Here is a 21,139-nt window from a genome sequence, read left to right as displayed (position 1 = left end):
CACCCGCCACCCTGCTCGGCTAATCTTTGTATTTTTAGTAGAGACGGGGTGGTCTCAAACTCCCGGCCTCAGGTGATCCGCCCAACTCGGCCTCCCAAAGTGCTGGGATTACAGGCGTGAGCCACGGCACTCGGCTAGCGTTTTCCCTTAGACTCGAAATTTCGCTCCTATTGTCCCATCCTTGTAGTAAAAAAGGTATTCTTTCTAAGGCTTAATAACAAATTTTACTCTTGGCAATTATCAGGAACTCGACTATATTAAAATAGCTAACGAGAGGAAATTACTGAAGCTACAAAGTCAAAGGTCTCACCATCAAAGTTATCCTTGACAACTGACAAGAGCTGTTAGATCTTCTTTTGGTCTTTCTGCTAATTCAACCCTAGTCTTAAAAATAGCCACCTATTGCCTAATCCCCTAATCTCGTATTTCTAATACGAGAAAGTTTCTATATATCCAAACTTTCCTATCTTTGAGGGGCAGGCATGGTTAACGTGGTTCTCAGTAAGATATTCATTTACAACTAAGAGAAAATCCCAGGCTATCATCTGACATTCTTGTTTTACTTTAAAAACCTTTCTAACGTTATTTATTCTCTGACAACCTCAAAATTACTTTCCACAAAGAAAATTCTAGAAATCTAAAAATGCGAAGTGCGTGCTTGTCAGAAGGTACTAAGGAAATTCTTCCTTTAAACGTCAAATGTGAATTCTAACTTCTAATGGGTAAGACCCTCGAGATTTACAGCGGTGGTCTGGTGGAAAGAAAACCCCCTTGGCACTAGGAGCTCACAAAACCCCATCCCGTGGTTGAGGCGGAAGCGGCTACGCGCTCCCGGGCTTTCGACAAGCAGCCCTGCAACGCAGGCCCGTCATCTTCAGCAGAAAGCTCTCTCACGTCCTGGCCCGCAAGCCCGGAGGGTTCGTCATAAACACACAAGGCAAGGATAGAAGCGAGGCCAAGAGGCAGGTCACGCAACTGTCAAACGAAGCCCACCCACCGACTGACAAGTCCCCAAGGCGACAAGCGATCCCCGCGCGGGATACTCACCCGTTACCTCAGGATCGCGACTACAACTCCCAGGAGGCTGGGCGAGCGACGAACCAACGCCCTTCCCAGAATGCAGCACAGCGGCATCCCTATCCCGCCCTCTCCTTACTGCGCTCCTCCTACTTTTCTACCCCTCGTCATCCGGGAGAGCCGGAGGTAGGGTGCGGGAGGAGGATCCCGCACGCTTGGCGTGTCGCGTCAGACGCCGGGAGGGGGACGGGGCGGGGAGGAGGAGGGGAGAATGGGAGGACGAAGGGGAGGGGAAAGGACAGGGGAGGGGAGGGTAAATAGTGGGCCAGGCAGCAAGATGGCGGCGGTAGCGGAGGTGTGAGTGTACTCGGGTCTCAGCGGCCGGATTTTCTCTTCCCTTCTTCTCCCTTTTCCTTCGCTATTTGAAATTGGCATCGAGGGGGCTAAGCTCGGGTGGCAGCACCGGGCGCAACGCAGGGGTCCCGGCGACGGCGGCGGCGGCTGACGGCTGGAAGGGTAGGCTTCCTTCACCGCTCGTCCTCCTTCCCCGCTCCGCTCGGTGTCAGGCGCGGCGGCGGCGCGGCGAGCGGACTTCGTCCCTCCTCCTGCTCCCCCCCACAGCGGAGCTGGCACTCTTCGCTTCGCCATCCCCCGACCCTTCACCCCGAGGACTGGGCGCCTCCTCCGGCGCAGTTGAGGGAGCGGGGGCCGGTCTCCTGCTCGGCTGTCGCGCCTCCATGTCGGATAATCAGAGCTGGAACTCGTCGGGCTCGGAGGAGGATCCAGAGACGGAATCTGGGCCGCCTGTGGAGCGCTGCGGGGTCCTCAGTAAGGTGAGCAACCGGTGGTGCCAGGGGACCCCTGGCCAGACTCACCTGCCGCGAGGCAATCCGCTGAGGCGGTGGGGTGGGGCTGGCGGGAGGCGCGGAACGTGCCGGGGTGCGAGGCTGAGTACTGCTGCGGCGACTAGGGATGAGGCGGGGATATAGGGGGCCTGTCCTTGCTGCCCGAGGGCTCGTCGGGGGCAGCCGAGGACCAGGGAAAGGGTGTATCAACCGGGGATCCAGTTTGGGAGACCAGATGCGTGCCGTGCCTTGGGACCTAGGGCGGCAGCTGTCCCGGGTGTAAGGAATCCGGGTTGGGCTTCAGCGGTGTCCGAACGACTGGGCACGGGAGCGGTTCAAGTCGGACCTCTTAAAAGAGGTTGGTCTGTCTGAGGATGCTAAGCCGAGTAGGTTGGGGGGCACTGCGGACGCAGCTGTTTCGACAGAAGCCGGAGCGACTCAGCTTGGTGTTGAAATTTGAGGTGTTGAACTCGCCAGGTTAGATGTAGTGAGACAGATTAATGTGGAGGACTTTCTCCCTCACCCTGTACCTTAGTTCAGAATAGAGATATTGAATCGGCACGTGATGGGTACAGGAAATATTCATAGTAACTTGAAACATGTGAGAAAGGAGACTGATCTTTAGTCCAGGAAGAAGAGCATTATTTAATAATAAACTCTTTTTGCGGTAAGGGGTCCAGGGTAAGGAAAAGATGTTTTACCTTTTATGTATTTTTTAAAATCCGTGTATCAAAATTTTAGGAAAGCAGCCATTATAGAACTGCAGATGGGTGATCTCTTGATATTACGTGGTTGGGATTTTTTTTTTTTTTAAGTTTTTGCTATAAGAAGATTCACATAGCCTTTTGGACTTCTCTCCCCCTTCCTGTTAAACTTTTTTAGAAATGGCTGGAGCTAGCAGTTAACTTGGAGAGGGGGAGCTGGGCCAGTCCCTCAACAAGCTGGTCATAAGATACTATGTCATGTGCAGCTACTGGCTATTAAGAAATCACCCTGTTTCCAGTATTCATACTTTGGCACATCACTTGGACATTATTTGTGGAATTGTTTAATATAATGCTTTTATAATGTCTGTAGAAAGCTAATGAGAAGGGAACTAGAAAAGGCATGAGTAGTCAGAACTAAGGATTGCAAGTGTTGACTTTTATTTGTATAGCCGAAAAATTAGTTGTATATTGATGCTGTGATCATTCTTGAAATTTCAATGCAAGGTTTTCAGTAACGAGAAGCTCCTCAGGATTTCTTTACATTAAATGTATCCTGTAATTTAGGAATCTCTATTGAACACATTGTGTAGTAGGTACACATTTTCAGTTGATAATAGGAAGTGGGTTACTTGCTTCTCAGTGATTTTGATAGTTTCATCACTGCTCATAAGATGGGAAGCTGACTGCCATATTAGTAATGTGATGTGTTGAGTATTTTACAAAACAAATTGTAATTTTGACCTACTGATAATTACTTTTTTGGGGGTTGGGGGAATGGAGTGACTGGGGGAAAAAGTCACCAGTGCTCTGAGTTTTACTTTATGTGGAGTAGGTATACTATAGATCAAAAAATGGAAGACCAATCTCGATATTTAAATGCATACAAATGCATTTGATCACCTCTGTGGAAGGTGAATAACTTAAATTTTGACTGTTGCTTCTTATGTAGAATGAATAGGAATACAGCTTTTGGTATTCTTGCTAATAGCTATGAAGGAAATTTTCCTGAGATTTACCAATTTATGGTTATATACAGTGTTTTCTGGAAACTTTTTAATCAAGGGTATTCTAAATTGAATATATATACTCATACTGAGTATGGTGCATGTTTTTAAATGTAAATTATATATTTTGAATTCTTCATATTCACCTGGTAATTTAAACAAGGATCAGAACTCGGCTTTTGTTCTTTTCCTTCCATTGAATAATGTAAATAAGTCCCGGTACAATTTGTTTCGTTTGTCCCCCAAAATGGGGTGGATTTGGAATGGGCTTGGGTAAATTTATATTAGAAATATACCAGTTCAAAGGGTATTTTCCATATGGTAATCTGAAATATATGGAAATACCTATGAAGCATATTTCTTATAAATCACTTAAGTGTATAGATTCCAAAAATACTTGATAGACAATAATTCTGTCTGGTTATAACAAGTATCGTGATGGATCATGGTGGGGAAAAGATGCATGCCTTAGTAGGACTTGAGAGCAACTAAGGCTGGATAAAATAATCTCATTCAATTTCTGAATTTCCTCCATCCTTCATGGTTTACCTTCTGTTTTTGCACACACTAAACTGTTTGAAATTCTATCCATCCTTAAGAGTCCAAGTCAAATACTGTCCTTTCCGTAAAGCCTTTTTGTATTTTGCCATCATTCAAGACCTCCTTCACTTGAATTCCCATAGCATTTTGTTTTATTCTAAATATATATTTTTTTCTCTTGTGTTTGTGTTTGCTGGCCTGTTTGCCACAGTAACATTCAGTTCTCCTGCAATGTCTAGCATATTGCCTTGTCTGTATTTGTTAAATGGGGAAGAGTGAGGGAACATTATGAGAGCAGAGAAAAGACAAAAAACTTGTCTTCCAGGTGTCATAATAACAGCTAACAGCTTACTGAGAAAAGAGTCCTGAAGCTGATATAGTTTGTTCAGCCTCTTACAAGAACATAATATTGAATTACGGATACATAATTGCTGGGGTCCCTTCTCTAATATTGAAAGAGTTCTGTTCTAGTGAGAAATGCTGAAGGTTAAGCTTCATTAGCCATGTATAACTCTTCCTCAGATTCAGAAAATACTATGTCCAGGCACTGTTCTAAGTCTATTCTTGTTTAAACTTAACTCTGAGAGACAGAGTTTGACAAAGAAAAGAACACAGAGTAAGTAACTTGACCACTATCACAAAATTTAGCCTTATGAAGTGTGGTAATTATAAATGAGGTAAGATTAATCCATGGTGGGTCTTGAATGCCCTAAACAATTTGTATGACAGTCAGTGGGAAGTTGTCCATGTAAGTTTTGGAGCTGGAGACTCAATACGGTCAACATGTAAGAAAAGTAAGCAAACATGCTTAGTAAGTAAATAAGCTTGTGTAAATTATGAAAAACACAGAAGATACTAGAGAAAAGATTAAGTCCTGTAAGGAATACAGGAACTGGGTAATTTGATTGGAATAGTTGAAAATGAGAAGAGGAGGCAAATTTAAGGGTTTACTATGAAGGAAAGATAAGCAGGTTTTGGTGATGGGCTATAAATATTGAGAAGGAACACTTAGGAGTATCTTCTGTGACTATGCTAGGCATTTTCATTATTTTATTCAGCCATCAATCAACAGGCAAAGAAACTGAAGCTTACAAAAGTAACTTGTCAAAACTCTCTTCACGTGAGTTGTAGAGTAGTTGAGCCTGTTTAATCCTGTATACACTAATCTGTTTGTATATCTAATACACAGACTCTGAGCAGAAGTAGCAGGAAAGAAGAAGTAGGAAAATAGGAAGGAAGTACACCTTATAGAAGTAAATTCAGTTTTGTTGGTAACTATCATTTATTTCAACCCTTTGTCTAAGTGGTGGTACATCACAAGCGGTTAGAAATAAGGAAGTGGTGATTAGGAGCCACTAGAATGAGTTAAATTGTCAGCTTGGATGAGTTCTCAGAGAGGGGTTGTAATGATGGGGCTTAGAAAAATTAAGAACTGGCTAGGGATGGTGGCTCACCTGTAGTCCCAGCACTTTGGGAGACCAAGGAAAACAGATCCTTGAGCCCAGGAGTTTGAAACCAGCCTTGGCACCATAGTGAAACCTCATCACTACAAAAAGTTAGCCAGACGTGGGGGCACGCACCTGTAGTCTCAATCACTTGGGAAGAGGAGGAAGGAAGATTGAGCCCGGGAGGTTGCAGTGAGCTGAGATGGTGCCACTGCACTCCATCCTGAGTGACAGAGTGAGACCCTGTCTCAAAAAAATACAAAATAAAAGAAAATTTAAGAACTGAATAAATCTCAAAAATGCTTAATTAGAGAATAGAAAAAGATTTCTCAGTGGATATAGAGCCTGAGCCAATGCAGTATATTTTGGCAATCCATTTTTAATTAGTTTTTGGAATTGGCAGATAGTTTTGAGATTTTTCTATACTTAAAACCCCAGAGCATAGATAAAAACATGCAAAAATAAGTAGTCCTGTAAAGGTTACATTTCTCCCTTTTCCAGTTTATTGTGATGTTCACTGTGCAGCAAGACTTTAGCAACACAGAAACTCTTTTAAGGTATTGAAGGCAATCCTATATGTTTTTGAAAACCAATTTTATTTTTGTTTTATTACTCTTGAGTTTGAAAAATATATGTTCAGAGAAACTTGGAAAATGAATTGGCCATTTTAAATATTATTCAGTTCTGTAGAGGAGAAGTTAAAGTTGATGCCAACTTACTAAAGATTATTATTTTTATTTTGATATAGTTATGACCATTATAAATTTTCATATGGGAATAACAACAAAAGTAGAGTTTAGTAATAATTGACTTTATACTTCCGTTGATTTAGAAGGCTTCATGCAGTCTTTGGTGTCAGAAAATGAGAGACTCCATACCTAACTGAACATACTTCTCTGTTGAATATGTTAATTATGACAAGGACCAAAACAAGTATCATGAAGGTACTTAGGAGAGGATGAAAGCACACAGAGAACAAACAATAATTTTAACCAAAATCTGGCTTTTGTTTTATTCTTCAAATGTTAGAAGAAAATGATATATTTTGTTTCTTAACAGTTTATTTATAATATTGTAAAAATTACTGAAAATCATTATGCAATCTAGAAAATCTCAACTTTTCACTTTCTGTAATCATTTTACTGTTTATGCCTAGAATTAAGTTGGACTTTTCACGTTTTGGTTTTAAAATTACATTGCTGTTTCAAAAAGTTTGGATTTCTAAAATACTTCTCTTTTTTGTTTTCTTCTCCCTTCCGTTCTCCTTCCCACTCCCAGTGGACAAACTACATTCATGGGTGGCAGGATCGTTGGGTAGTTTTGAAAAATAATGCTCTGAGTTACTACAAATCTGAAGACGAAACAGAGTATGGCTGCAGGGGATCCATCTGTCTTAGCAAGGCTGTCATCACAGTAAGTTCCTTTTCTTCTTCATTTAACAAATATTTACTGAGTGTCAGCCACGTACCAGGAACTGTTCTACATGTTCAGGATACATCTGTGAATAAGATAAAGATCCTTGCCCTTGAAGAATATATATTCTAATACTTTTTTCCATAAAATTATTTTACTGTGCTTTTTGCTACGTATTGTTATTTTGCATAGACAGGTAGTTTTTATCTAGTGGGTATATCAAACCGGTTTAAGGACTTTAGGGAAAAAAAAAGTTTGAAGGCTTTTTATTTGTTGAGGCTGGGACAGTTACTTTGTAGGTTACTGAAAATTTAAAAATAATACATCTTGTAGGTAACGTTCTAAAATTTTAACTTAAAAAATATAAACTTTTTAACATTGAGCTAATGCCATCTCTTTGTGGAGTTGAGAGAAGCTGTTCTTATATTCCTCACATATGATTTACTATTTGCAGTTTTGATATCTCTAACGTGGAATAAAAGTCTAAAGATAACTTTTGAAAAACCCTAAGTATAGGCTCCTTCTAACTTTTTATGATTTCCCCTTATATTTTGCAGTTATGTCACTTTTATCTAATTCAACACCCTTTGAAAGAATAACTCACTTTTGTTGAGTCATTCTACTTAGTTTACATTTTGTTGTTCTTTTTTTGTTTTTTTGTTTTGTTTTTGAGACAGTCTTGCTCTGTCACCTAGGCTGGAGTGCAGTTCCGTGATCTCAGCTCACTGCAACCTCGACCTCCCAGGTTCAAGCAATTCTTCTGCCTCAGCCTCCCAAGTAGCTGTGTCTATAGCTGCGTGCCACCACGCCTGGCTAATTTTTGTATTTTTAGTAGAAATGGGGTTTCACTGTGTTGGCCAGGCTGGTCTCAAACTCCTGATCTCAAGTGATCCACCCACCTCAGCCTCCCAAAGTGGTGGGATTACAGGTGTGAGCCACCACACCCGGCCTACTTAATTTACATTTAACTTATTATATAGAAACAACTGTTCCTTTTTGCACTCATAGTCATTAGACATAAATAATGTTTAAGATATGTAAGAACTATAACAAGTAAACGGACATAAACAGATTTGGGAACAACCAATGACTTGTTAAGCTTGTAACCCAACTAGTTAGAAATGCCTGATTATACAAAAAATAGCATACTAGTTAAGAATGGTCAGCATGCCATGGGCAAAAAAAAAAAAAAAGTGTTGGCTAAGGTCCGAGAATTAAATAGAGGTCAGTTAAGGGAGCTATTGTAGTTAAAATCTGAAAATGGGTATGTTAAAACAAAAATACAGATTTTACTAACTCACTCAAAGAGAAGTCACATTTTGTGATAGAATTATATGGCTTACAAAAGTTAGAGTATATATATATATGTAATACTTCAGATTTCTGTTAATATCTAATCCTAACTTAGCACACGTTTGTTAGGCAGTTAGGGAAAATCTTACAGTATTTTTACATTATTTTTTATACATTATTTCCCCCCTTGTATATTCAAAGTTTGAAAACAAAAGTTTAGAATTGAATATCAAATTAGAGAAACACAGAAAAAGTGTTTGGAAGTGTCGATAATGAAACTACTACTCTCTATTCTTAGAGACAATTTTTAGGAAATAGCTTTAACATAAAGGCTCAGTATTTATTTTAATTGGTATGTGGTACATTGTAATGTGTTTAGAAATTGTATCTAGTTTAATATTTTGGGTGTTTTTCTTCTAAGATAGATCATTATTCATGTCAGGGGACAGAATAGTGGATTGAAATGTACCTTGCGATCTTGAAGTGTTTTTCCTTGATCCTCCACTCCCCTTCTTTTGCGTATTATTGGATGTTTATTAGTTTCAATGCTTAAGTGTTTGAAAGTAGCATAATGATTGATGTAAAAATGGGGAGGAATTAAATTTTATCTTTATTGTTCCCTAAGTAGTAGTATTCATGCTAGTTTCTGTGGATTTAGATACAGTTACTCTGTCTTGAATTATGGACTATAATAATATTGCCTGGCTTATTTCGAGAAAAGAAAATTTTAAATAAACATTTACATCCATCTTCTCAGGAAGAAAACTGTTACTTTATTGTAAATGATTTTTGTTACAGCTATATGTACATGCATAACTTTTATTGTAGTACATAGTAAAAGACATGAGTAGGAATGTGGAACAATTTGAATTCTTTAAAGGAGAGATAATAGAAGTAAAAGTAAAAAGATGAATGAGGCAGCAAAATCTGTGTGGTAGTCTTAGATACAATGAAACAGATGATAGGAAAAAACACAAGCATTTATATTATTAACTTGAACTTTTCCTTGCCCTGTGGATTCACAGACTCCATGTTACATATTTAAAGGAAATTGAAAATATAACTGAATTCAGTGAACTCAGGATGAAGTTTACAAATTAGAGTGTGTACTTTAGTTAAATAAATAAATGTAATAGTAATATTCCTCATTAAATACTAATAGGCATCTCTTGGCATTTTTTTCCCTTAAATATGGGCTATTGCCTATATCACTTCATGTCAGAATACAAAGAATATAAATGTTTAATTTCTTTATATGGCACCCTTATGAAATTGATAACATTCACATACGAAGAAATCTGGGCTTGAAGAGTTGATGTGACTTTACTATAACCATTCATTACTATATTATTTGTTGGTGGATCTTGAGCCCTGAGGCCACATTTCTTGATAGAGCCTAATCCATTTTAAGCATCTAGCATCTGAGCCCACATTTCTTGATAGAGCCTGATCCATTTTAAGTTCATTCTTAGTTTAATGATTAAATCAGTCTTATAAAAAGAATGTTCTTTAGTTGTGTGATAATAAAGTGGGTGAAATAATTTCAAGGAAGAAAATATGTCTTGAGAGAATTTATTCCTTAATGTGAAAGAATTGACGGTAAGTAGGTGAGAGGAAAAATAGTATTCCCTTACTTTGTGTAAAAAGAGCTATTTGTATGTAGAATAAGTGTTTGTAGAAAGACAGTTGAATTCTTCAGTTATTATAGCTTGATACTTAGAAGACCCAGCCCCTGCTACAAAATTTGTCACATAGTAGATATTCTGAATATGTTAGTTGTAATTGTTTCAGTTAAAAGCAAATGTTTATGGAAAATTTACACTGTTTACTTTTTAAATTCTATTTTTTAAATAAAGTGCACATGATAAAAATTATAATTCATGGCATTAAAAAGTTTAAGAAGTACATGCTGCTTTTTAGTCTTGCACTCAAGGGACAACCAAACTTAAATTTCTGGTCATCCTTTCAGAAAATGTGTGAGCCTATACAAGGATTTGTTTATATCTTTCATAAATATTTACACAAATGGTATCATATTAAGCGTTTTGTTCTGCACCTTGTTTTAATAAATCTTACACATTAACTATTATATTCTGTTGAATCGTATGGATATATTTATTTGCCTGGTCCTTGTTTTTGCACACTTAAATCATGCCAATTTTTATTACAGTCATTATTGAAACAAATATGTACTTTAAAATTTGTTTTTAGTTATTGTCAAATACTCCTTCAAAACAGTACCACTCCTCACTCCTACCAGTAGTGAATGAGTGCCTCTGTTTCTCCCTACCTGCAAGTATTGAGGAATTTGGGTGTTGGCAAATGTAAAGTATTTGTCAAACTGCTACATTAAAATGGTATCTTACTATTTTAAATTGCACTTTTTATCCATGAGGTTGAGTAACTTAATAATTTATAGCCATTTTTATTTCTTTTTCCTTTTCCAGTTGCTTATGTACTTTTTTTGGTTTTTCTTGTTGGCTTGTGGAAACTCTTCATATGATAATTAGCCATTTGGCACATTTGTTGCAAATATTTTCCCCCACATTGTCACTTGTCTGTTCCTTCTTTGCTTGTTTTATAGTCTATATTAGGCCCTAGAGAAATCTTAGATTTTTACATACTCTTATTGGCATCTTTTATTATGGCTTCTATATTTACTTGTTTAGATAGGTGTTTCTCTGTCAAAGACTCTCTATATATAAATGTAGATATATTTTCATCTAAAATTTATACTTGAATTTTGATTCCTGTGAAAGTTATTTTAGTTTAAGGAGTTTAGTTTAAGGAGTTTAAGGATGTTTTTAATTTTTTTCCACATGACTAATTGTGTATCTGGGTAGCATTAATTAAATAACTCATCTTTTTCCAAGTGGTTTGAAACACCACTTTCATCATATGTTACGGTCCCATGTTTATTTAAGGTTGTTTCTGGACTGTCTTTTGGGCATTCGGCTTGTCCTCCTTCTTACCCTCTGTTTAAAATTATGTTGTGAGTATTTCTTCAACCAGTTCCTTAAACTGCTAATGATCCATTGGTGAAGATAAAAGTAATTTATTTGCAGTTACTAAAATTAAAACAGGTAGAAATTTTTGGTATAATATCTTCAGATAGAGTTGGTTTTCCTAAGTTCTGTAGTTTCATGTCTCACCTTAGGCATCTGCCTTTGTATACCTGATATCTTGTTGAACTTCTCAAATCACCAAATGAGTAGGATTCCTATTATTCTTATCATAGGTTGGTTTTAGGGAAATTTGCCAGTTTTATGTTTTAAAATTTTAGAAGGAAAACTGAAAGGTAATGAAAATGTTACTGTTGGATTAAAAAAAAAGTTAAATCCAAATAGTAGTTAGGCAAGTTGGTGGGGTAGGGGCTTGCCACAAGAGTGGAAGTTGAAAGATCTTGGAAAAATTAAAGAAACTGATGGAACCCCATCTCTACATCAAAAAATACACAAATCAACTTGGCATGGTGGTACATACCTGTAGTCTCAGCTACTTTGGAGGCTGAGGTGGGAGGATCAGTTACTTCAGCCTCGCAGTTGGAGCCAAGGTGATGCCACTGCCCTCCAGCCTGGGAGACAGAGTGAGACCCTGTCTCAAAAAAAATACCCAAAAAACAAAAACCAGACAATGGAGATGTAAAAGCAAGGGAAGGAAGTGTTCAAAATTGAAGAGAACCACAAAAATAAACGTAAATTTTGAAAGTGCCAGATAGTAGTCAGATCTAAAAGGTTTTTGAATGTGGAATTGTAAAATGAGAAATTACATTATGGAGATGAAGTTCAGCAAATTGGATATCACCAAAGATGATTAGTGCCTTAAGTAGTCATTATAAGATCTCCAAATTAGTGAGAAATCCAAGAAGTTGGCCTTTTCTCAAGTGTGCAGTTTTACTATATTGAACTGTATTAGTGAGAACTAAAGGAAAGAGAGGAAGGTATGCAGCAAATAAAAGCACTAGATAAGAAACTAGTTGTTAATTCTTATTGGAGGGGCATTTGTCAGTGAATTTTTAAAGAAGTGGGACTCTCAATCTGCTAAGATTTATGCTTTGAGGAACTCATAATTTATCTGTTTAGCAGTTCATTTGAAAACAATATATTCCATCTTTCAATAACATGTGATTCAGATAATGTAACTCAGATAGCATGAAGTAGAAAGTACTTAAAATATTTGGTAAGAGGTCTTGGAAGAAGAAAAACATGAAAAAGGGCACCTGTTGAAATCTGGGGCTTAGAATGTAGAAATAACTTACAGAAAATTATATAATTTAAATTATATAATTATAAAATGTATTCATTTGCTAGGGTTGCCATAAGAAAGTACCACAAACTGGGTGACTTAAACAACAGAAATTTATTGTTTCACAGTTCCAGAGGCTGGAAATAGGATCAAGGTGTGGGCAGAGTTGGTTCCTTCTGTTGGCGGTGAGGAAGAAGCTGTTTCATGAGTTTCTCCTTACATTTGGTGGTTTGCTGACAATCTTTGGTACTCCATGGCTTGTGGATGCATCACTCCAGTCTCTGCCTGCATGTACACATGGCATTCTTTCTATGTATTTGTCTTTTTCCAGATTTCCCCTATTTATCAGGACACCAGTCATATTGGATTAGGGGCCCAACCTACTCCACTGTTATCTCATTCTAACTAATTAAATCCACAATGCTGCTATTTTCAAACAAGGTCACATTCAGAGGTACTGGGAGATAAGACTTGAACATATAATATGATTTTGAGGGGGGCACAGTTCAACCCATAACACAAAGTGTCTGTTAACTCAAGAACCCAAGTCTTTAGATTCCCATCTGTTATTTTATGACATCACTGGGCATAAGAAAATTGTATATGTGGTGCATTTTATTTTGTGTAGGGGTTGCAGGAACATGACTGTTAAATATTTATAAAGCAACTCTTAATTCCAAAGTGTTTAGAACATCATGCATGGGCTATGAAGTCAAATCTGGGTTCAGACCTTAACTGTGTGTATTAGTGCATTCTCATACTGCTATGAAGAAATGCCTGAGACTGGATAATTTATAAAAAAAAGAGACTTAATTGACTCACAGTTCTTCATGGCTGGGGAGGCCTCAGGAAACTTCCAATCATGGCAGAAGGCACTTCACAGGGCGGCAGGTGACAGAATGTGAACCAGGCAAAGGGGGACAAGCTCTTTATAAAACCATCACTCCCGTGATTCAATTACCTCATAGCAGGTCCCTCCCACAACACGTGGGGATTATGGGAACTACAATTCAAGATGAGATTTGGGTGGGGACACAGCCAAACTGTATCATTCTGCCGCTGGAGCCTCCCACATCTCATGTCCTCACATTTCAAAACACAGTCATGCCTTTCCAACAGTCCCCCAAAGTCTCAGCTCATTCCAGCATTAACCCAAAAGTCCACGTCCAAAGTCTCATCTGAGACAAGGCAAGTCCCCTCCACCTGTGAACCTGTGAAATTAAAAGCAAATTAGTTCCTTCTTAGATGCATTGGGGGTACGGGCAGTGGGTAAATACACCCATTCCAAATGGGAGAAATTGGCAGGCAGCCAAATCTTAAAGCTCCAAAATGAGCTCCTTTGACTCCATGTCTTACATTCAGGTCACGCTTATGCAAGAGGTGGCTCCCATCGCCTTGGGCAGCTCCATCCCTGTGGCTTTGCAGAATACAAACCCCCCTCCTGGCTGCTTTCACAGGCTGGCATTGAGTGTCTGCAGCTTTTCCAGGTGCACAGTGCAAGTTATCAGTGGATCTACCATTCTGGGATCTGGAAGAAGGTGGCCCTCTTCTCACAGCTCTACTAGGTATTGCCCCAGTGAAGATTGTGTGTGGGGAGGCTTCAACCCCACATTTCCCTTCTATACTGCCCTAGCAGAGGTTCTCCGTGAGGGCACCACTCCTGCAGCAAACTAATGCCTGGACATGCAGGTGTTTCCATACATCCTCTGAAATCTAGGCCGAGGTTCCTAAACCTCAGTTCTTGACTTCTTTACACTCACAGGCCCAACACGGGAAAGCCGCCAAGGCTTGGGGCTGGCACTCTCTGAAACAATGGCCTGAACTGTCCTCACAGTGGCCTTGACCCCTTTTAGCCACAGCTGGAGCTGAAGCAGCTGGGATACAGGGCACCATGTCCCAAGAATGCATGAAGCAGCAAGGCCCTGGGCCCAGCCCAGGAAACCCATTTTTCCCTCCTAGACCTCCAGGTATTTGATGGGAGGGGCTGCCATGAAGGTCTCTGACATGCCCTGGAGACATTTTCCCCATTGTCTTGATAACATTTGGCTCCTTGTTACTTATGCAAATTTTTGCAGTAGGCTTGAATTTCTCCCCAAAAAACGCGTCCTTCTTTTCTGTCACATCAACAGGCTGCAGATTTTCCAAACTTTTATGCTCTGCTTCATCTTGACTGCTTTGCCACCTAGAAATTTCTTCTGCCGGATACCTTAAATCATGTCTTTCAAGCTCAGAGTTCCATAGATCTCTAGGGCAGGAACAAAATGCCACCAGTCTCTTTGCTAAAGCTTAACAAGAGTCACCTTTGCTCCAGTTCCCAACAAGTTCCGCATCTCCATCCGAGGCCACCTCAGCCTGTACTTCATTGTCCATATCACTATCAGCATTTTGGTCAAAACCATTCAACAAGTCTCTAGGAAGTTCCAAACTTTCCTACATCTCCCTGTCTTCTGAGCCGTTCAAGTCTCTAGGAAATTCTAAACTTTCTCACGTTTTCCTGTGTTCTTCTTAACCTCCAAACTGTTTCAACCTCTGCCTGTTACCAATTCCAGAGTCGCTTCCACATTTTCAGATATCCTTATAGCAGCACCCCACTCTCTACAGTACCATTTTACTGTATTAGTCTGTTCTCATGCTGCTATGAAGAAATACCTGAGACTGGGTATTTCTTTTTATAGAGAAAAGAGGTTTAATTGACTCACAGTTCTGCTTGGCTGGGGAGGTTCAGGAAACTTAAAATCATGGTGGAAGGCACTTCTTAACAGGGTGGCAGGAGAAAGAATGAGAGCCAAGCAAAGGGGGAAAAGCCCCTTATAAAACCATCACCTCCATGATTCAGTTATCTCCCATGAGGTCCCTTCCACAACACATGGGGATTATAGGAACTCCAATTTAAGATAAGATTTGGGTGGGGACGTGCCCGAACTGTATCACTTTTTACAGCCAAAGGTACGTTTGGCAGATTACTAAATTTCTCTGAGCTTTCAGCTTCCTTAACTGATTGAACAAAGGGGATAATATCTAAGTATGGAATGATTATGTAATTAAAAGAACATAAAAAGTACTTTGTACAATTCTTGGCACATAATAGTAGGCTCTCAAATTTGTTTTGTGAAATGTTTGTATTGGTAGTAAAGCCTACAGTTAAAAAATTAAAAGGACAGAAGTTGTCAAACCCTTTTATCAAAGGGGGACAAAGATGCAGTTGACTCATTAGAGCCAGGATATGTAGTGTGTCATGTTTGAACAGATTCTCATGCAACTGTGTTCAGAAATTTTCTTCCACCAAACAGTTCTATTTACCAACCTAAAAAAATAGTTAACTCTTTATATGTTTTCTGTGTATTCTAGATATTCTTTTTTTCTTTGTTCTGTTTATTGTTTTCTACCTTTTTTTGGTTTTCCTTATTCTATGTCTTTTTTTAAAAAAGAAATATGTTGTGCCTTTTAAAAAATCACATTTATTGAGATATAATTTACATACAGTAAAATTCACCCTTTTGAAGTATACAGTTATAGTTTTCACAAATGCATACGGTCATATAGTCATTACCACATCCGTATATAAAATATTTCCATAATCCCAGATAGTTCTCTTCTGCTCCATCATAGTCAGTTACCTCTGTGTCCCCAACCTCTGGTAACCACTGTTCCAGCATATTACATACATGGTATCTTATAGTATGCATCTCTTTGTGTCCGGCTTTTAACTTAACATAATGCTTTTACTACTTATCCATGTTGTTGCTTTTTCTTGTTGCTTTTTCTTGCTGAATACTGTTTCACTATAGAGATGTACCATATTTTGCTTATGCCTTCACCCGTTGATGGATATATGTTTGTTTCCAGTTTTGAGATACAATAAATAAGGCTGCTCTAAACATGTGCATGCAGGTCTTTGCATAAACATATTTTCATTTCTCCTGGGTAGATACGTACCAATGGGATTGCTAGGTTGTAAGGTAAGTATATGTTTAACTTTATGAGAAACTGTGTTTAACTTTGTAAGAAACTGTGAAACTGTTTTCCAAAGTGGCAGTACCAGTTTACCATCTCACTAGCATTGTGTGAGAATTCCATTTGCTTGGCATTTTTGTCAGCATTCGGTATTGTCACTTTTTTTTTTTATCTTAACCATTCTAGTAGGTATGTAGTGATAGCTCATTGTGGTTTCCATTTGCATTTTCCTAATGACTAATGATGTTGCACATCTTTTCATTTGCTTATCTGTAGCTTTTGTGATGTTTGTTTAAATATCTTGTGTTTGTTGTCTTAATGTTGAGTTATGAGAATTCTTCATATGTATTATGGATACCATAACTTTTGTCAGGTACATGTTTGGCAAATATTTTCTCCCAATCTGAGAGACTGATTTTTGTCACTAACACTAAAAACTTATCTACAGTTAAGACCTATGTGAATGTGTATTTTGATGACTTTTTGCTCTGAGTTCTTAACAGCATTATTATTTACTTTTTTTCTATGTTATGTGTATAGACGCAACATTTCTCACTGTTTTTAAATTTTTATTTTTTACGTTGGGTCTACAGTGGCACTCTGTTGTTTAAAGTGACAAAGCCTTAACTTTAAAACTTACTGACAACTCGTTATGTAGTGCATTCACCAGGGGAGCTGGTATTCCTATTTAGCTTCCTTGGAGTGAGTGCTGTGTAGGTTTGGTCTCTTTGTTTTTTTTTTTTTATGAGATAAGGTCTCACTCTGTTGCCCAGGCTGGAGTGCAGTGGTGTGATCTCGGTACACTGAAGCATCTACCTCCTGGGCTGAAGTGATTCTCCTATCTCAGCCCCCCGGGGTAGCCAAGACTACAGGCATGCGCCACCATTCCTGGCTAATTTTTGTGTGTTTTTGTAGAGATAGGGTTTGACCATATTGCCCAAGCTAGTCTTGCACTTCTGGACTCAAGCAATTTGCCTGCCTCAGCCTCCCAAAGTTCTGGGATTACAGGCATGAGCCACTGCACCTGGTCATGTCTTTATTGAAGGAAGAAAATTGTGGCTGATAAAGAAAGCTGAGCTATTCTCTTGGGCTCCAATTTAGAGAATATATATTATCCAACAATTATGTATTTTAAAAATATACTTTCCCTCTAATGAGGATTCACCACTTGAAAAAGATTATTTATAAATTCATTATAAGGCCGGGCGCGGTGGCTCAAGCCTGTAATCCCACCACTTTGGGAGGCCGAGGCGGGCGGATCACAAGGTCAGGAGATCGAGACCACAGTGAAACCCCGTCTCTACTAAAAATACAAAAAATTAGCCGGGCGCGGTGGCGGGCGCCTGTAGTCCCAGCTACTCAGGAGGCTGAGGCAGGAGAATGGCGGGAACCCGGGAGGCGGAGCTTGCAGTGAGCCGAGATCGCGCCACTGCACTCCAGCCTGGGCAACAGCGTGAGACTCTGTCTCAAAAAAAAAAAAAAAAAAAAATTCATTATAAGGAACCAAAAGACTGAGAAGCCATGACCGGTTGAATCTTACCTAGATTTTAAGGCAGTCTGTAAAGTGATAATGTCTCAAGGATGGGAGATAAGAAAGGGTAATGATTCCTGAAAACTTACACATAAACCCAGTTTGATAAAGTAAAGTTGTCTCCTGTTGTGAAAGACATCAGATAGTTTCGCTTGGCTTTTTTTTTTTCTTTTTTTGAGACGGAGTCTCGCTCTGTCACCCAGGCTGGAGTACAGTGGCCGGATCTCAGCTCACTGCAAGCTCCACCTCCCGGGTTCACGCCATTCTCCTGCCTCAGCCTCCCGAGTAGCTGGGACTACAGGCGCCTGCCACCTCGCCCGACTAAGTTTTTGTATTTTTAGTAGAGACAGGGTTTCACTGTGTTAGCCAGGATGGTCTCGATCTCCTGACCTCGTGATCCGCCCGTCTCGGCCTCCCAAAGTGCTGGGATTACAGGCTTGAGCCACCGCGCCCGGCCTCGCTTGGCTTTTTAAAAGGTAGGAATTTCATCCAGGTAAAGGTACATCTAGTTTATCTTCTTCCTTATGAAGAAAAGAAATGGGGCTAAAAACTGTTTAAATCCCAAAAGACAGAGTGGACAACAGAGGAGACTACAGAAGACAGCATTGTAGAAACTGGAAGTGGTCAAGTGCTAAGTGAGTTAGTAAACCTGAGAAACCCAGATCCTAAACTATCAGTTAGGGAAGCTCAAAACTAGATTTACATCATAATTATATAACATTGTAGCAGTTCTGGATACCTCCTGGAATGGGGTGTTGAGGGTGGAGAGTGTGTAAGGAGGATGAGTTATATGTCAATTTAAGAAACAATCAAATCTCGATATTTCCTCCCCACACTGGACCACTATAGAGAGAATAAAATCGTGGGTCTCTGGTCTTGGAGGGTAGAGGAGTAGGCACCAGATACAATTGAAATCAAGGTATCACATTGAATACAGATTCAGGAAGCAAGCAAACTAGCTACTGAGCCTTACACAACCCTATCCCTCCACTATTCCCTGACTTCCAAACTCTGGCCAACAAACTAATCCTCAGGATAGGAGGTTGCTGGGGTCTTTCCTAAGAATCTGAGCAGCATAAGAGTTTTGACCTGAAGATAACAATATAGCTTCCCTAATAAGGTAGCCCAACTGGATTATCCTGTGGTGAAGTCCATTTTTGGTAAACTCTATAAGTACAGCCTTTGGATTTCCAGTCAGAAGATTCCTCACTGTTAAAAATGAGCAGACAGCAAAGGACTGTCAGTCATATGAGGAAAGTTTCCAATATGAAAGAGATCAAGAGAATAAATGCAACACTGGGAAACACATTATTCAGATGTCCAACAAAAATAAAGAAGGAAATTTGTCAGCATTTTTAAAGAGATAAGAGTTTTTGAAATCATGAAAAAGTAAGTATACTATAAAAAAGGAAGAGGTTAAAAAAGAGCTCTTGGAAATTATAAATATGGTAGCAGTGATGAAAGAAATTAGAAGAGTTAGAAGGTAGAATTATAGACATTCCCAGAAAGTAAAGAAAAGGTTTTTGGTTTTTTAAAGGTAATAAATAGGACATAGGTAAAATTAAGGGAATGATCTAGGAGTTCTAACATCTGAACATAGGAGCTCCTGGCAGAGAAAACAGAGCAGAAAGGGATTATCAGTGAAAGAATTTAAAAAAAAATTCACAGAAATAAAGGACAGGAGTTTTACACCGAAAGGGTCAAGCAATGTCCAGTATAATAGATTTTTTAAAAGACTCACGTTAAAGACACATTATGCTGAGTCAGACCACTGGGAAGAAGATCTTGGATGCTTCCAGAGGGGAAAAAACATCACAACAAAGGTTAAGGATTCAAAATGACTGTGGACTTCTCAAAAGCAGTGCTGGAAGCTAAGATGCAATGGATCATGCCTACATTCTTCTGAAGAATAATTATTTTCAACAATGAATTATATATACAGCCAGGTCACCAAGCGAGTATAAGGACAGACTGAAAACGTTTTAAAATATAGTCTCAACGAATTTACCTCTTGTTGTTTTAAAAATATTTTATTTTAGAGATGCATATTTGCATATCTACAGATGAAATAGTATGTTTAGAATTTGCTTCAGAATAATGCCTTGGGAAGGATATGAATTGATGAGGATGTAGATTTAAAAAAAGAATAACCATGAGTTAAGAATTGTTGAAGCCAAATAGTGGTAAGAGGGTTCATTAATCTGTGTTTTTTTCATATATGTGAAATTTTTCATAATAAAAAGTAAAACACATCCACAGACACAGACGTCTGTCTTCTGCTGAAAGATATGCCCCATCAAAACGAGGAAGAATTAAATAAACAAGAGGAAGATGTGATAGAGGTTATTGTACTCAAAGTGTGATCTCCAAGGGCAGTAACATCAGTGTAAACTGGGAACTTGTTAGAAATGCAAATTCTCAGGCCCTGCCCCAGACCTAATGGATCAGAAACCCTGGATATGGAGTCCAGCATTCTGTCTTTAACAAACCCTTCAAATGATTCTAATGTATCCTAAAGTTTGAAAACCACTTTCCTAAAGCAGGAAAAATAGCTTTGCTCAAGTAAAGAATGGATATGACTGGTGTTTTGTATCATCTCATTTTCTTAACTGCTTGCTCTCTGGACTTTGATAGTTGCTCTGGCATCTAAATCAATTGAGTTGTTATACATAAAAAATACTGTATTGTGCTATTGGTTCTAACAATCTCAACAATGGATGTAAAAGTTCAGATTTAAGGAAACTCTTAAGTATAGTGATTGTATCAGAAATAGGAAGAGGTGTGAGGTGAACACATGAACACGCCTTGTACCAACCTGGCTGCTTGTCTAACTGGCACCTTGACATCCTTTGCTGAATTTGCCAATTGAAATTTTTATTAATCTGGAATGCCTTTTCCTCCTGTACTATCAAAAGCCTGTCTTTCCTCCTGGGCTCAACTAAACCACAGCTTTTCAATGAACCACTTTAGACCTCATTCTCATCTTTGTCTCTACCATCAAATTTTTAAAATTGTATTTATTTATTTTAAACAGGGCCTAATGCTGTCATCCAGGCTGGAATGCAGTGGTGCAATCATGGCTCACTGCCGCCTTGACCTCCTGGGCTCATGATCCTCCTGTCTCAGCCTCCATAGTAGCTGGGAC

At 39.0% G+C, this 21,139-nt stretch overlaps 2 protein-coding genes across 16 annotated transcripts in view; one reads left to right on the top strand and one right to left on the bottom strand.

Moving 5' to 3' along the window:
• The window catches only part of POLK (DNA polymerase kappa), an 88,558-nt gene extending 87,482 nt beyond the window's left edge, over nt 1-1,076 (bottom strand). For all 6 annotated transcript variants that reach the window (XM_078004881.1, XM_078004884.1, XM_078004885.1 and 3 more), the window contains exon 1: nt 1,048-1,076. The gene's annotated coding sequence lies outside the window, so the exon portion shown is untranslated. The remainder of the gene's footprint in view (nt 1-1,047) is intronic.
• Nucleotides 1,077-1,332: 256 nt separating this feature from the next.
• CERT1 (ceramide transporter 1) overlaps nt 1,333-21,139 on the top strand; it is a 148,354-nt gene continuing 128,547 nt past the window's right edge. For all 10 annotated transcript variants that reach the window (XM_078004888.1, XM_015140287.2, XM_078004890.1 and 7 more), the window contains exons 1-2: nt 1,333-1,850; nt 6,837-6,971. In XM_078004888.1, coding sequence (XP_077861014.1) covers nt 1,755-1,850; nt 6,837-6,971 — 231 coding nt within the window. In that variant the 5' untranslated portion in view covers nt 1,333-1,754. The remainder of the gene's footprint in view (nt 1,851-6,836; nt 6,972-21,139) is intronic.

This window comes from Macaca mulatta, chromosome 6, assembly GCF_049350105.2.
Source record: "Macaca mulatta isolate MMU2019108-1 chromosome 6, T2T-MMU8v2.0, whole genome shotgun sequence".
NCBI classification, from domain to species: domain Eukaryota; kingdom Metazoa; phylum Chordata; class Mammalia; order Primates; family Cercopithecidae; genus Macaca; species Macaca mulatta.
Note: the sequence above shows the minus strand (reverse complement) of the source record. Positions and strands in the feature narration are given on the sequence as shown.